Here is a 17972-nt window from a genome sequence, read left to right on the forward strand (position 1 = left end):
AAATCGACCATGTGTCGGGATACAGAGGTAAGACCCTAAAGAAACATCGAACTAAACCCGATAAAACCAAAAGTGAATTCGAAAAAACCCAATCGGAATCGTTCAACGATGGCCAGCGTCGGGGCTGAACCAGGACGAGTCACAACAGTCGATAAGTCGCCATTTTGAAAACTGCGAGGGGTTTGAGGGAAGGTTTACGGACTTGCACAACACCTTAACATTGTGTTAAAGGCCTTCCTGTAAGGAAGGCACAGTAAACACAACGTGAAGTCCTTTTGACATGTAAACAAACATTATCTGACGAAGTCAACTATTTAGGGATCCTTTCTTTTGACTTTATAAACCTCAAGTTCTCATGAGTTCGCCAGAGATGAAATATTTCCCAAAAAAATCCTCTCGAAATTTTTCCGTAAGGGCGAAAGGACTCTATAGAACTTTTATGTTTTCTTCCGTCTATCGCACTGAGGTCACATCTTTGTTTACGAAATCAATCATGCGTCACGCAACCAAAGTTCGACCGAGGCAGCTGCTCCATTATATGACAAGTAGTAAAGATAATTGGAACTGGAAAAATACTATTCAACACGTTCTTCTAAATGTCTTAAAGCACTTAGGTAGTTTTAGGCCAGGCTGTTCATTCTAGGGCAACGTCCTTCCCAGCATCCCTCTCTTTCTTTCTTTCCTTTCCCCGGCTACTGCCAAAGGGGGGGGGGGAGGGAGGGGGGGGGAGGGAAACAATGACAGTATGTCTCGAGGGGACGATTAACTATGATGGAGCTGATGTAAACCGGAGGCCGTGGCTTTTCTGCCTTTCTTCAATTGCGATTAGTTTGCAGGGCTGCCTTGGCTAAAAAAATGATTCACCAAAACTTTTAAGACTCATAGACCGTGTTACACCTCTTAAGCTACCACATGCTCCTGCGTATTTCAAAAAACAAGACAAGAAGCAGGAAGTCCCCATCTTGTGCTTCTTAATTCGTGAGGAAAATTCAACCTTGTGAATCAATTACAATGCAAGCTCCAGTTAACGTTGCCATGGGTTTACGCGTAAATTCTGATAAGGTGGCCACCTGAAACGCTTTGAAAAATACAGTATCTATCAGAATTTATAATATAGTTCGGATATAACGCGCGCTGTCGGCCTAGAGCTGAGCTAGAGCTGTCACGTTATCTGCCAAAGTGTAATATGTTCGACCTTTTCCGGGACTTCTATCTTGCTTTTTTCGTTAATTTAAAAGAAATTTCGGAACAAGCGAGCCGGCAAGTAGCGACAGAAGACCAAAAAAGGTTTGTAAACATGCCAAGCGCCGTAATTTACGTTATTTTAAATTGAGCAGAGACGAAAATCCTCAAAAAGAAAACGAAATGGACGGTCAGAGTTTTGAGGGTTTTCAAACACAGTTAACACTCGTATAACTAGCATATATAGTTTCGCGTTCAAAAAAAAAAAACAGAATAGAAAAGGAATGATGATAAATATAGCCAAACTGGCATAACTGTTAAAATTCGTGCTAATCATGACGGTGTCAGAGCGACTGTAATCATGCGGAGATCCATCGCAGCTAGCTCCTTATGGCGATATCCGGTCATCGCAGTAAGGAAAGCCTCGGAAATTACATCGGCCGCCCCTCGATTGAAAAACCAAGAACTTACCTTGATATCCTTTCCAATGCGTCGAGTGGAAGGCCACATCGGTCACAGAAGGCGGGTTTTACGGCGCTGTCATACCTGGCAATCTTCATGCTCCTGTGAATTCGGATGTCGTTTATTCATAAAACACATGCCATAAGCAGTTTGTTTTGTAATTGTCATGTGAAAAAAATTGCATGTATTTATGAACTAGTGGGGAGGAACACTCGACTACATCTTGTGTTTCTCCCTCCCTCAAACCTGAGTTTTGTGAGCGGGCATTGAGTGCTAACGCGATTTTTGGCGGCAAAAATTTGTTTCGCAATATTTTATAAAAAAACTTAAGTATGGCCCGACGACAAACGCCATTTTGAATTATTTTAATTACTCCATGTACTCTGGCAAAAATTTCGGCCATTGTACCACCCCCCAGATATTTGAACAAAAGACAATAGCACAACTATGGGGACAGAAGCAAATCTAGTTGGGCAGGCAGGGGATAACGCTTTTAATCTAAGTTTTAGCGTATAAATTAATTGTCAAACAGATCAGAATCGAGTAAGTGAATTTTCCTTCCGTACTGAAAAACCCCATAGTATCATTGACGTCATACCATGCGGTAAAAAGTACTTGGAGAAAAGGAAACTTTAATTTAGACCCGCAGTAGGCATTTTTTGTGCCAGATATTGCTTAAAATATCAAAACTTTCTTCCTAAGAAGGTTTTCGTAAGAATTATATACGGTTTATCGTCTGAAGATGAGAGTGATTTTCGCAGTAATGTCTCGCAGTCAGGAGCCCAAGTAATAGGTTCCTGTCGCAGTAGGTTTTAATCTCTTAAAAAAAAAGCACCAAAAGACGTGTAGTTTTTTTCACTCAGAAGTTATTTTTTTTTCTCTTTTTTCTCTTGTTATTTTCATATATTCCATATAAACTCCATCCGCCAGGAGAATGCAAGAAGCCAATCAGTCTGTGCTCGACTCAGTTACCGAAAATCTCATCATAATGACTCAATTATTCATATTTTAACATTCAACGAGGGGTCTGCAAATGTTTCAGTCTGTGTTTTAAGTCTTTATCAATAAAAGCAGAAGAAACCAAATTAGGCCGTTAATGTTCCACTAATATTGTTTCTTTGTTGACGATGCAGATACCTGAACAACAACAACTTAAAGTATTTGTTCTCTGATCAACTACCTAAACGTCAGCATTGGCCCATATTTGAAAACCTGTAAGTTAAGTTAAGTGGGTAAGTTTCTAAAGAAACTGTGGTGCTGCGTCGGTGGGAGAGTATAACAGGGTAATTTGAAGTTATCAAATGAGTTAATAAACACAGTTGATAATACCAAACCACTCTGTCAATTAAGCGCTTTTGGATTTTCATTCTACTTTAGATGAGTAAGCTGAAGATCCTTACTGCATTTAGCAACACAACCTTTTACAAGACGGGGGCTGAAAATTAAAACCACTGAATATTAAACTGTAGAGAAAATTTATACTGGCACTATAAGAAACATCCCTTATTAGATAATCTTATATTTTTTTATTTGGCGAGGCATGCTCAAGGTCAAGCAAGTGTAAACTGTTTTTTTTTAAAGGATGAAAATTTAAGAAAAAGAATAAGTTCTTACCAACATTTTCCAGATAAATCGAGTATTATCCTTTTGAATTGCTTTTTTGAATGTTTACTTCGCGAGCCATGTTTTTCTTCCTAATGTTGGTTAAGTCATCGGGCAACAATGTTGCACCCAAAACTAATAATTTCAAATCAATTTAATTCGTTCTTATTTTCAGAAATCCGATTCTCGTCAATATAATTGTAATTTAGGTAAAATTCAAATTAAGATTGTAAACTCAAATTTCGCGCTTATTAGAGAGCAAAATAATGAGTTTCCAGTGGTTTCTTTTCGCCTCTTCACGTCAATAAAACAATAATACATTGACTCATTTTTTCACTGTTGTTCTTAAAAGTCACTCAGTTGAGCCCGAGGTCTTAGAAGCTCGAGTTGTGGCCGCTCATTGAAGTCAAAGGTCAAACATTCAATGGCCAAAAAATTAACCGTAAACCCTCAAAAGATTTGTACTTTCTACTTTCATGAACGCAAATTTATATGAGAGGTGAAACTCTCAGGGGTCTCTTCGTAAGAACTAAAACTTAGTCACGATATGCCACACAGAACCTTTTATTTATACTCCTGGTTACAGGAAATCATTTACTTACCTCCTTCTGAAAACATTTCTCTGTAGTAAGACGTTACAGGTGTATTTAGGCCCCGTCTGCTACGTTTGCTCTGTACTGGTTAGAGGGACGTTCAAGAACACATGCACCTCTTGCAGTTCGGACTTGAAACAGCCAATTAAACCACAAAGACGAGCCGTTAACAGCCACATATATTCGAGCATTTTGTTATTGTTATCGCGTCCTCTGTAGGTTCAAAACTGATTTCAAAAAGTTTTAGAGGTCATCCACACTGTCAGAAGACACATTGCATTTTAAAAAAAGTCATAACAATTATGATTCGGAAATATATGTTTCGACAGTTTTTTTTCTCAGATCAATCATCTTAAAGTATAACAGTGAAAAAGTGAAAAAGTAAAACCATTCAAAAATGAAAAAATTAAACTTAAGATGACAGACAAACTGTTGAAGCATGTCCTTCAAAATCCGAAATGTTGTGTCGTCTTAAGATTCCAACGTATCTGTTGCTCTCCTTATGTCGATATCTTTTTACACAGAACCCTGGACTTCAACAAACTGAAGACTCTTCCTTCTGATATATTCCAGCGTTTCAAGATAATAGATCTGTAAGTGATGGGTCTTGAAGCTTTAGAAAGTTGACTTCCGCTGAGTTGGATTGATTTCCCATTTTCCCAAAAAGGTTTTATAGCGTTTGTTTGAAAATGAAATTGAATTCCCACTAACAAACTGAACTTGAAAAATTAAAAGTGCTGGTATAAATCTTCTAGAACAAATGTTTAAAAACGGGGGCTTGAAACACATCCCCCCCCCCCCATCTCTCCACCCCCTTCCCCCCGAAACACTAATTCTCGTCGGTTGAAAATTAATCGATAGCTGAACGCCCTCAAAACACTGGGATCATCAATTTCATGATTACCGATATTAGTCATTCAGTCATACTTAGAATTGTCCTTGTTGAAAGTATACTGTAGGTAGATTTCTATGCTTACCCTCAGCGACAGAACCAATTACATGGCATGACAGACTGAAGCTAAGAAAAGAATTGCGCATTTTACAGGTGGCTGGGAAACAACAACATCAAAGAGTTACCTGAAAACTTGTTTGCGGGGCAAGATAAACTAAAATATCTGTGAGTGATACTAGATTGCTTATTAACTAATCGGCGGAAAAATTTCCGCTCATACATCTATGAATAAAATCTGAACTAAAGAAATGACCAACATTTCAGTATGGAAAGCTCGCTTCAGTTAGTCCACTTACACCACCCGATTATCTTGGTGGCATATTCACCTGTCGGCTTTAATGTCAATTGCAATCTCCGATCAGGAGTTAGTCATTAACTGGAAGGACCAACAAAGGAGTGAGACACAATGTATCTATCACTTAATCGTCATTGCTGACCTTTGTTTTGTTTGAGTCGTCTTGGTTCACAGAACCGATTTAAAGGCGAAGAAAATAACTTTAAAAGGAAGAACTGATTTCACCCGACTTGACCATGCTAAAAATTTCCAAACAACCCGAGCGTGGCCATGGTTTATATTCTAAGATCGTCCGTATGGTAGTAGTCCTGAAATGGTGGTGGAAATGGTTTATGAGTTAACACCGACTTCTCGACAAGATGAGTGCGATTTTTGATCAGAGTCAAAGGAAATAAAATAGGCTTTTCCATTTAAACTACATAATCATGAAGAAAATATGAAATACAATAAGTGACAAACTGAACCTCTTCCTTAGCCTTCAATAAAGACAACATTGTCCAGTTTACCACATACTGATTTTACTTCTTTGGCTCCACTTTCTGAAAATGCCTTCTGCCGTGATCAATTCGTAGCCAATTTCTGATTTATTACACTGATAATTACATAGGTACACGAAATTATTACACGGTTCTAATCAGCTACAAAAGCTTGCATTTCTCATGTAACTCGTTTGTAAATTTGTAACACAAGGTTAAAATTACAAATGGGCTTTGATTGGCTTAAAAACAAGAGAAATCAACAAAAACAAATGAAAGAAAAGTTTCTTTCGCAGAAGTCAGAAATAAGATCTGAGAAAATAACGGCCAACGTGTTTAAAAACAACGTCTTGGGTTTGCACGTAAAACAACCCAGTCGCAGTTAAGAGAGCTTCTTCGTGGCTGAATATGTGGAAAACGTGGTTTGGAGCCGCAAAAAATATTGATAATGGAACCGTGGAAAAAAGAGCCAGTGAATGAAACAAATCACTTGAAAGTTTCTAAAACCAAAAATGGATAAGAATACGAGTTAGATAGCCTAAGAGGGATGATAGCCACACTCAACAGGCAGTTAGATGTACAAGAATACGAGTGGTACATAACATGAGCTGGAGAGTTCCACTCTTCCCAGTAATTCTTCAACAGAGAAAAGAACTGACAGCTTCGCCAATGCGGTATGGGCAGACGTCCGTATAAAGCGCCAAGTTTTACCGAAGAAGGAGAAGAGGTGCTATAGAAGGCAGAAACTTTTGGTTCTAAAACTCCACACGTTCTCATTTCTTCTATGTGGTAGCTATTAATGCTGTCTTTTGGTTCCCGTGGCCGTAAAGAGCATCATGGAATGAAAATAGATGATTCAACGATGAAAAAATGACGTAGGCGTGGAGTTCGTTCCGATTACAGAAGGTCTTAGAAAGACGAGGCAGGGCGGGCTGTAGAGTAAGAACATGTATTGGCAGCCACGGTTGTTTACTGCATCAGTTGGTAGAGAAAGGTTGCCGGTAGCTCTCTTTAAGTGGTTTGTCAAGCAAAGATCATTTTAGGTAGAAAGCATCGGACCATTGCATATTTAAGAATATGCAATGGTCCGATGCTTGCCTCAGAACGGTGTCAGAATTTCACTTGTTTTGATCTTCTTTTTTCTTTCTTTCTTCGATATTGTATCACTTATTAATTTTTCACACTAAAAACTGCAGTGATCCAAGGGGCTTTTGTTGGTCTAAAATATGTGTTCGTATTTAATTAAACACTTATTTCAACAAAGTTCAATAGTAAATGATGTGATTACCAATACAAACTGTAATTCAATACATTTTGCTCAATTTAAAATTAAATTTTATTTTGTTATTCTCCCAATGTAGGCGGTTGAGCGGCAATCAGCTAGAAAAGCTATCACGTGAAATATTTCTTGAAATGTCTGCCTTGGAAGAATTGTAAGTAACAGCCTATCTTGTGCATAAAAATTGCTCAGAAAGGCACAAATTGCTCAAGGTTGCTATAACCGCAAAAAGTGTGCTCCTGACGCCAAAAGGTGCTCAAAAGTTGCCGAGCGCAATCGAGACAGGCATATCAGGGAATGAGGAGCTTGCTGAGGTGAGGGAGGGGGGGGGGGGAAGGAGGGGCAGAGAGACTTGACTGATCTTCGCAAATTTTAAACAAAAATTTGTGAGCCTCTAATTTTAAACGTTGTCTAGAGAATTACACATCAAGCCCCCATGAAAAGGACCATCTATTGGAATTGTTTCCCAACACCTTCTCCACCTTTTACATAAATAAATAGAGTAGATGTTGTCGTGGTTCTGTTTAGTAATAAATCGCAGATGACATCAAATTGTGCTTAGAACTGAAAAAAGAGACTCAGACGAGTATGTCAGTGGTGTTTTACGCACAGTTTGACGAAGAAAATTTAGCTTTGTCGGAGCACACGTGCCTAACTAACCATACAATTGGGTGGGATGAGTCTAAAACTATTACCACTAATCGACGTCACCAGCGCCTTTGTTTGGAAACCGCATCTCAACTCCGCCCATGCTCGTTTCAATCGTGACGATGGCGGCTTACTACCTGAGGCCTATTTACACCTCGTCAGAAAAAAGGGCAGCGAATTTGTGAGCATATAAAAGGACCTCTTGTTGCAGTGATTACATCACCCCTGATGAAGGCACTAGACAGGAGTGTGCATCAAACCGTGTCTGATTTAAAATTCAGTAAAGTGTTGTTGAATAAATTGTGTTGGACGAGAAATACAGTAATTTTCGATGGAAAGGTCAAAGTCGAAACTTATATCAAGATCATTTTCCCGATACGGTTCAAGTAAAGTCGATGTCCATAATAGTGGGCATAACATCTGTTTATAGTTACGGACATTTGTCCCATTACTTTAAAAATTTTGTTACCTGCAACTTTTGACTTGTTTTATTCACCTCGCTCCCCGCTTATATTATTGCTAGGGACTTGTCCTACAATCAGTTGCAGTTTTTGCCTCGAGGGCTACTTAGCAACAACACCAACCTGACAGAACTGTAAGTAAAACTAATTGTAAAAAAAAAAGAAAAAAAAAAAAGAAAAGAAAAGAAAAGCACATTTACAGGTACAATATAGATAATTATAATCGGCAGATGAATTGATGCAATAAGTAGTGCTATTTGGTTTTAGATCTCAGAATGCGTACGGTGGGCCTACATTAATTATTGTCTCAAACGAAACGTCTATCAGTTTACTGCATGGAGTTATTTTTTTACTAGGTGAATCTGCTACATATTGGTTATTCTTGGCCATTGTTGTTGTGGGATCAGGGGTATCGGGGTATCTCCATTCGCCTAATTTAAATCTAAAAACACGTTGCGGTGTACAACTGGTTGGCTCGTTTGGCTCTTGTTTAGCTCACACCAGAAGACCTAAGGGGCGGACTCTCAGTCCATTCTTAAAATAGGATTTAAGTTCTTTTGTTGTTATTTAGATTACTTTTATCTCGATATATACTCTAAGGAATTTGTCAAACAACAAAATTCAGCGTCTGCCCATGGATATTTTTGGCAACCTCACTCAGATGAAAAGGCTGTAAGTGACATTCCGTACAAACTCCACAGCAAAGGGAAATATAATGCACAGTTTCTCATAGCGCTTACAGCAAACTTGCATTATGACCATTTAAAAACAGAACTTCGCGAATTTGGATTTTGGTATTATTTCAAGTTGCATATGAAAGTGAACTCCATATGCTCAACTGGCTTTAAATAATGCTAACTTTGGTGGCTTTGGTAATCAAGAACAATTGAAAGAAAGAGGTCAATATTAAATTCAATTGTCTCACACAGCCTTTATTTTCACGTAACTTGTGACTATAAGTTTTTCGCTGACTAAGCAGGGAACTCCGTTAAGATTGATTTGTAATGTAAGCGACCTATCGCAGTTTGGTGCACTGTACCGAAAAGTGATGGCATGAGATGAAAACGACCATGTTAACAATGCACGTGCAAATGGTATCTTTTACCTAAATTCTCAGCATCAGGAGTAAACAGTTTATGTACTTAGCAAAAATGTGTAAAATTTTATAATTCCTCAAAATAGGTTTGCCAGAACCAATTGGGTTTTATTTCAATAAAGTTAAAGTCCCTCCGATTCGGGGAGAACGAGAACCTTTCCAAGAATCTCAAATTCTATTTCAACTGACTTCTTTTTCATTCTATATATTACTTTAGCTTTCTCTCCAGTAACAAACTTCAGCGCTTGCCAAGGTTCACAAATCTGTCCAAGTTAGAAATATTGTAAGTGATTCACATTTGTAACTTAACGCAGTAGGTGTCTTGATAATGAGCATTATAATTAATTAAAAGAAGCGTTGGCCAAAATCAGCTCCGGTACGGGCTATTTCTATGGCATCTTCTTATGACATAGAAATTTATTTAAGGATGTTAATTTAGTAAAAAGTGAAAAATATACATCCACTTTGGGGAGAGATGCTATCAACTAAGAATTACCAAGAGTAAATTGTTTAAGGTGATGGAACAAAATATGACACAACACATCCCGTACAATACTTAAATAGCACCCTCCTTTTAGGGCTTTTACAATGACCATACACTAGGAAAGATCGCTGATGATTAATGATTAACCCAAATTAACCTTTAACGATCAATTGTTATTTTTCTTAAAAAATGTATTAAATTCTTTAGCGGCTTTCAAAACGTTTTCGTCAATGTTGAGTTTATTTGGGATTTTAAATGAAAACACAGGATCTATAAATTCCAGTTTTTAACTAACATTTTTCTTGCAGCTTTTCCAAATGTTTCAGAAAAGCATAGAATTCCGGGTGATGCGATTAGAAATACGAGCTTTAATTTGAGTGTAAAAGTAAATGAGCGCATGTCCGATCACTCATTTAAATTTTGCATCAGCGTTACCAAGTTTGAACCATTTTTTACCTGGCGGCTAGCATAGTCCTTTCAGTGAAGGCGTAACATGACGGAACTTAATTAATTGTTCTTGTCACAATGCACGCGGCAACTTTTAGGTCCAAATACATTATGGGATGTTTTTTCAAGAAGTGTTGGAGCACACTGATGAGCAGTAGAACAGTTTGCCGAATATCAAGGCACCAATACACTTTCGAAGGAGGTTTCGATTACAAGCATGTTTAACCCCTCTGACTTTAATTAAGGATGCAACAGTTTCTATAATACGAGACAGGGTTGGGGACTAAATTATCCTTAAAGTCCTTAGAAGATAAAGCTGGGTCAAGATTACCTAAGAATCTGTAAGTTTCGCAGTCAGCTGTATGCTGACAAATACGATTCCAGTTAATAAATACTCCCCCATCAAATACTGTAATTATACCGAGCGCCTCGTGCATTTTATTGTGTAGATACATGGATAACAACAGCCTCGTACACCTGTCACCTGATCAGTTCCAAGGCCTGTCCAAACTGGAGGAACTGTGAGTAAACATTCGATAGAAATCATACCTGACTGCACAAGTAGCTATTCTTGACCAAATATATATTTAATCAATTTTTGATTGACATTCATTTGCTAGCCGAATTGTTCAACTTCCTTTTTTTACATTCGGTTTGGAGAAAATACAACTGCAAAAACAAGGAAGGAGTGACTGTCAAAAATACAAGTAATCGATAATTTTGTAGTTTTACAAAGGGTCAGTAGGGCGAGTAGACCTTTCTCTCTTCCTCCCACCACTTTTGTCCAACTTTTCGCTAAATTTTTAAGTCAATGTACTTTGATCGGATAAAGCTCAGAAACCTTAGCAGAGTTCTGAAAAAGATGCTCTGTCATCCAAGATGGCAACTGTCACCCCGGATTTCTCCAGAAAAAGACTGAAAAAGAAGAGAATTAGAGATGAAGTAATTCTATCCCTTACCCTCCTAAAAATTCAACAGATCAATGAAAGATGCTCTTTTTAGTATTCCAAATATAAGTATGCGCTAGGTTTTGACATTTTCAGCAAGGTAACCGCAAACTGCATATTAGTCTAACTTTTACGCATTCCTGGCTGTGAGGTTATTTTGTGCCTTTTTACCATTCATATTTTCAAAATCGCAAAGTTTTTTAAAGTATCAGAGGGAGAGGGTATTTAAGAATCAATAAAGATAGCGCAAGTTAAAGTAAATACGTGTTTACCTCTAAATTTTTCTACATTTTTGATTATGATGATGTGCCCTCTATGTTGTTCTAGGGCTGTTTATGAAAACAATATCAAGTACCTGCCGCGTGAAGTTTTTAAGGGCATGAAAAACATGATGTCTATGTAAGTATCTCATTCTAGACTTTCTTCTAAATAACGGTAGCGAGGTACTGAAAAATTAGCCAGGGTCTAGTCAGCATGCAATTGTAAGAATCTCAGAAATGTCCGTTATCTGAGACGAATTCGGCTCAGGGAGATCAAGAGACCCACAAAGCTGCACACCAAAGGCACGGACAATCTTCTACCCCCGAGGACAGATCATACCTTATGGATAAAACCATCCGTGATGGACGACGAAAATTTACGATAGTGAAAGTGAAAACAGGCTGACTAAGAGATCATATCAACCAGAAGAAGAGTGAACCACCAAAAGGCAAATCAGACAAAAACTTGAGAGACACCAGGTCTCTTTAACCACCAAAACAAGATCCTGCTAAGGTATCCCCTTCCAGATTCAAACACTGAGTTTGCAAAGACTTCTACCATGAAAACCTCTCGAGGGTATGCATGACAATACACATGAGGTTGTTTAAATCGGCATCGGCCACGCGGATGGAAATGGATCTGGAGCTGTATTATCAATTGCGACTTACATAAGAAATAGCAGGTAATTTAGTGTTAACAACTGAGTTGAAAGCGTAAATTAGCCACCGTAAAGGGTAAAAAAGCTGACGTTTTGAGCGTTAGTCCTTATTGACGAAGGGCTAACGCTCGAAACGTCAGCTTTTTTACCCTTTACGGTGGCCAATTTACGTTTTCAACTTAGTTGTTAACACTAAATTACTTGCTATATTTTCCCACCGACGCAGCACCACAGTTTCTTTAGAAACGTACCCCTTTATTCATTTATATAGGAAATATTTTGTTCATTCTTGATAACTGAACTGTCACTTTGATGAACTTCTCAGTAATATGAAAATTCGTAAAAAATACTTATGTGACATTATTGTATGACGCACTGTCCAATGTACGGTGAGGTTCTTTTCTCGTCGCACAACATTTTGAACAAATGGAAGATATTGCCTTCCATCCTTGGCTAATTTTCTGTCCAGTGTTGTTTTAATTTATGCTTTAAAACTTGTCAATTCACGTTCTACACTTTTCAATGTTTCATCGTTCTGTAGGAATTTTTATTTCAACAATATCCGTGCCATTACCAACGAACATTTGAAAGATGTCGCCCCAACTATTCGATTCCTGTGAGTATGAGTAAACTGATAATATCCCTGGTGTATTCAAACTACTTTGAGTTCAAGGGAGACAGATATTGTTGGTGCGACCTTCACGTGCCGTAAACTCACGGATTAGCACCCCTCCCCCATTTTCAGTAATGAATGGATGAGTGATACCACTCGCCGAATTGTTTAAAAAGGAAATTGTAATTAAAGATTTTCACACACATACCACTACTACTTATATGCTAAGAGTACCAACTGTGCCGCTATTAGAAGTCAGGATCGGCTTTGTACACTAATGCACGATTTATACTTTTATTTACGCCCAATGTAAAACTCCTTGGGACGATCATATCTGGTCACAAGAAAAAGTTTAGGAAAAACTTAAGGAAGGGCCCCTCCTCATAAAGTACCCTCTCTGTAATGAGCGACCCTTCTTTTCTGCCTAAATTTGAAATGAGTGCACCATGTACTCATTGGAGTATTAAAAGCATATCAGTATAACAAGTAAAGACACTTTGGCATAGCCTGTGTAAGTATGTTTTCCGTAATCAGTGACGAGTTATTCGTCTTCGATGTTAGTTTTCTATCAAATAGTTGTTGAGAATTGGGCGGGAAAAGGAAAAAGAGATAGCCGAAAAACTGATTTATACATAATGGTAATAGGACCGAGCGGAGTTTAACTCGGTCTGTAATCATACGAGTGATCAACAAAATCGGACGAGCGCGAAGTGGAAGTCCGATTTGTTAATCACGAGTGTGATTACAGACAGAATTGGACGACAAGAAGTCCTGTTACCAATTAATCATAACCATTTCAATTTCCGAAAAAACAAATGCATCTTAAACAAATATCTCCAGTGGAGACAATGTATTTAGTTAAAAATTCCTCCATTTTAAAAATTTCCCAGTTTTTCTTTGGATAACTGGTTGTTGCTATGGTTATTTTGATAATTTCTGCGATTGGCGGATTATCTGAGTGGAGTTAGCGTGATTGGCTGCTTCAACTGTCCGATTACAGTTGTCCGATTACAGCCAACTGTCCGATTACACTGTCTTAACTGTACAGAATGATTACTGAGAAGTGAAGCTGCGAATGCACCAATGAGATTTGAGGAATTTGTAATGGTTGTGATTAATAGACTAAAGATGTCGATGTAATCAAGAATTAGCGAGCAAAGTTTGCCTGAATTGCTTTCCATTTGCAGGTACTTCCATTTCAACGAAATGCGAGAACTACCGGAGGGTTTCTTTTCAAACATGAAGAATCTAATAACTGCGTAAGTCAAGTGGAATATTCTAGATGCGAGGAGTAAAAATTGAAAAATTTCATTCGTCAGTGCCCAGTTATACTGCACTTAGAGTATTACTATCACACTTTCATTTTCTTAAAAATTTAGATCCTGTGACGGATTAAATTTGTCTTTTTTTTCCTTTTGTTGTTCATTTGAACTATTTTTATGAACCGTAGGACTGTAGACACCAAGCTGATGTGTTGCCATTTGACGAAGGAGGACGCAGATTGCGACTTTGCTTATGTCGACAGCTTCGCCAGTTGTGAAACTTTGTTCAGAAATCGAGCTCCTAGGGAGTGCCTCTGGGTGATTGGAATCATGTCATTGGTTGGTGCTGTGTTTGTCATTGTGTGGCGGTTGGTGTTTAGGGAGAAGAAGAAGAAAAACAAGATACAGTCCATCATGTTGATACATTTGGCTGGGGCTGATGGACTTATGGGTGTCTACCTCATAACTATAGGTGTGGTGGATGCCATTTGGGCAGGGGAGTATTATTTGCATGACTATTACTGGCGTTCAAGTTTGACATGTCAGATAACAGGTGCCATTGCCGTGTTGTCAAGTGAGGTGTCTGTAATGACGATTTGTTTGCTCTCCGCCGACCGGATGAAAAATGTTCTGTTCCCTTATCGTGGAAAGTCCCTTACACTTAAGGTTACGCACCTTTTGTGCTTCCTTATCTGGATTGTTGGTGGCATAATTGCATTTATTCCCACGGTGGGCTTTGACTACTTCGGTAGTCGCCAGAAAGGTCATCACTTTTATGGCAGATCAGTTGTATGTTTGCCATTACAGCTTTCCACTGATAAGCCGTCGGGCTGGGAATACTCTGTTGCCATGTTTGTGGGTTTAAACTTTATCCTTGTACTCTTTGTCGTTGTGGCATATACGATGATAATCTATAAGACCTGCGCATCAAGTAGGCGCATGGCTAAGCAAGGGACCGAAAGAGAGAGGAGAATGAAAGCCAAGGCAAGGGCAGCCCATCTAAGGAGGGAGGCCTCGCTCGCCAAAAGAGTGTTCTTCATTGTTCTTACCGACTGTGTCTGCTGGCTACCTATTGTGGCGATTGGAATGAGGTCCCTCTTGGAAAAATCCTTCCGTACACCTGGTGACCTCGCAGTTTGGATCGCAGTCTTTGTTCTGCCGGTTAACTCTGCCATCAATCCCATTCTCTACACCTTGTCTACCCCACAGGTACATGTACTCATAACTTGAACGGTTGGAAAAGTATATATTTAGCCGATAAGTTAAATTTTGCATTTATATCAGCACTCACAGATTACAGATCATAGATCACATCTAAATTCGACAAGAATAAATAAGTGGAACACGGACCGCCATGAAGTGTCTCACTGTGTATAATTTTACCGTATTTTATATTAGCTGATAACCTTGATTTCCGCCATTTCTGAGATCCCTCTGACTCAGAACTCTCTTCTGTATGAAAAACGTACACGTTTCATTGTATCGCACTCAGTTTGAGAGTGGCTGGAAAGCTGCAAAAAAAGTATTTTGCGCATTTGTGGGGAAATCAAAGACTCTAAGGGTTTAAAAACTGGTGAGGAAGCACTATTTACTGATTACAACCTCGTGTTTTGTTTCGATGTATTAAGGTCCGAGGTGTCATCAGAGCCAAACTCCAACCATTGTGGGATTATCTGATGGCAAAACTCGGCAGAAATCAAAATGCTGAAGGTAATTTTTGACACTTTTAAATAATATTTCTTTATTCTGGTGAGTGGTTTTCGCGTTCTTTAATTTTTTGGTTTCATGCCATAAAGTCACGTTTAAAACAGGTTTTAGAGCAGATATACCGTGCGTTAATCAATCAGATCGGTTCGTAAGCCAAGAGATACTTTTAGTTACCTATATGAATAAGAAACAGATGTATGTATTTAGTGGCGCGCGAGCTTGTGTATTTCATGTAAACACATAGGTAGACTCAACCTCAAATGATAAAAAAAGACGTTGCCTCATGAATGACTAGTTTTGTTGTTGCTGATGTTTTGTCCGCTTGCTTGTATTTTTTTCGTCACTTCAAGATCAGGGAATAGAGATGAGAGTTATCGAAGAAGGTATGCACCATTCGCTTCTCCACAGACTAAAACACAAACTAAACACCTAGCATTCAAAACCAAGAGCGAAACAGAAAAGCCAAAGAAAAGCATTCATGTAACTTTGAAGCAAGTCGGTTCGACCTTTTTGCCAGTTTAGGAAACTTGTGAAAAGTATTTGAATCTTCAATATGAAGTTTACAGACAACCATCTTTTGAGTCACTTTAATGACCGCAATTTTTCTTGATATGTAATATGCTTAATCCTATTTTGACTGATTGTTAATTATTATTTAGTGGAGGAAAGACTTATAGATTTTGTCACCACTAACAATATTTCGCTTTTCATATCGTAAAACAAATAGATACCTATAAAAATCGCTCACAGAAAAAGTCGAAATAGGCTAAGAACATCAGACTTACTCGGCTGAGTCCAGTGCACCACGTTTTTAATGTTACCGGCATTTTGACGTCATCTGTGAGCTATGAATAAACGGACGCACGGCAATATAGGCTACGTGTTTGGTCGACCGTGAAACTTTTTCAAATAATGGTTTTAATAAGGTATCAAAGCCACAAAGATATATTCGGAAAGAGCAAAAGCGGAGCGTAAATGATTAAGGACAGAGAAGTTACAAAATGTGGTCACCAAGTGCAAAAAGCACGATGTAACTCGTTTAAAAAATTTGGCGATTTGGCCAACTACAACTACCCGAGGAAACACTTTTTAATCTTATTCCCTTTTTGTGTTTATTTTATTGAACACAATACAAAACCAAGAGGAAGTTGAGAGCGCTGACGATAGTGAGGATGAATCGCAAGAAGAACAAGGAGATGGTGAGCAACATGCAGGATCAGGCGAAGACAATGAACAACCTACTGAATCCCAGCAAGTTGACCATGAACAAGACGAAGAACCAAAACAAGCAAAAGAAGAATCTACTGAAGCGAAGCAAGTTGAATGTGAAGAAAACGAAGAACAAAAACAAGGCCGAAAAGAACCCACTGAACAGCAGCGAGTTGAACGTAAACAAGACGAAGAACCAAAACAAGGCCAAGAAGAAGCCACAGAACTGCAGCAAGTTGTACGTGAGCAAGACGAAGAACCAAAGCAATGCCAAGAAGAAGCCACAGAACAGAAGCAAGTTGTACATGAACAAGACGAAGAATCAAAACAATGCCAAAAAGAACCCGCTGAACAGCAGCAAGATGAATCTAAAAGAAACGAAGCACCAAAAGATGACCGTGAAGAACCCCCTAAAAAGCATGAAGTTGAACAAGATCATCAAGCAGATTCAAAGGGAAACAAAGAAGTAAGTGAAACGCAACGAGAAAAACAGGAGCTAGATGAAGACGATGGAAAACCTGAGCGAAAGCTTAAAGGATACGACCAGGAATCCAAACAACCGGGCACTCAAGAAGAGGAAGAAGAAAAAGAACCGAATGTCGACCATGCAGAGCCTGATGAGCTAAAAGATGAGGGTAAACAGAAGAAAAAGTCGAAAAGAAATGAAAAAGAAAGTGAACAGCAACAAGAGCAAAATAAACAAGATGAGCAGGAGCAAGAAGAACACCCAGAAGAAACCGAAAAGGAGCAAGTTGATTGTGATCAAGAAGAACGAGAACAAGACCATAAGGATCCTAAACTCGAGCAAATTGGACAAGAAAAACCAAAAGGAGACGATGAAGATTCTAAGAAAGAGCAACTGGATTATGAACAACCAAAAGAAGGCCATGAAGAACCTATGAAAGACCAACTGCAGCAAGGAAAACCAAAAGGAGAGAATCAGGAACCTAAACAAGAGCAACTGGAAACTGAAAAGCCAAAAGGAGAGTACGAAAAACTCAACAAAAATCAACTTGGAGACGAGAAGTCAAAAGAAGCTTGCAGGGACTCCCCACAGCAGGCTGATGAGTCCGCGGAAGATAAATCTTCACGACAGCAGCAGCTGATTGCAGACGAAGGTATGTTTTGCCACCCTCCATTTTCGCCAAAATTTAAAGTTTTGGAGTATAAATTTCTGACTTATCAGTTTGGGTAAAGGAAATATTCTTCAATACTCCAAAACTCTTAGTTATTTGTTTCAAGCGACAACGTTAACTAAAGTATCATGATAATGAGTTACTTTGTTATTCAACAGGACAATACGAAGAAGATGATATGGTACTGGATACACGTCTGTAA

General features: G+C 38.6%; 1 protein-coding gene across 1 annotated transcript in view; it reads left to right on the forward strand.

Moving 5' to 3' along the window:
• LOC113683859 (uncharacterized) overlaps nt 1-17972 on the forward strand; it is a 37509-nt gene extending 19537 nt beyond the window's left edge. Inside the window, exons 6-21 of the mRNA XM_089193279.1 lie at nt 2778-2858; nt 4364-4432; nt 4885-4956; nt 6924-6995; nt 8013-8084; nt 8551-8622; nt 9264-9329; nt 10427-10498; nt 11252-11323; nt 12385-12459; nt 13644-13715; nt 13907-14927; nt 15347-15428; nt 15770-15808; nt 16556-17752; nt 17929-17972. Of these exons, the coding sequence (XP_089049405.1) occupies nt 2778-2858; nt 4364-4432; nt 4885-4956; nt 6924-6995; nt 8013-8084; nt 8551-8622; nt 9264-9329; nt 10427-10498; nt 11252-11323; nt 12385-12459; nt 13644-13715; nt 13907-14927; nt 15347-15428; nt 15770-15808; nt 16556-17752; nt 17929-17972 (3178 nt within the window). The remainder of the gene's footprint in view (nt 1-2777; nt 2859-4363; nt 4433-4884; nt 4957-6923; nt 6996-8012; nt 8085-8550; nt 8623-9263; nt 9330-10426; nt 10499-11251; nt 11324-12384; nt 12460-13643; nt 13716-13906; nt 14928-15346; nt 15429-15769; nt 15809-16555; nt 17753-17928) is intronic.

The sequence above is a fragment of the Pocillopora damicornis genome, chromosome 2, assembly GCF_964200805.1.
Source record: "Pocillopora damicornis chromosome 2, jaPocDami1.2, whole genome shotgun sequence".
NCBI lineage: Eukaryota > Metazoa > Cnidaria > Anthozoa > Scleractinia > Pocilloporidae > Pocillopora > Pocillopora damicornis.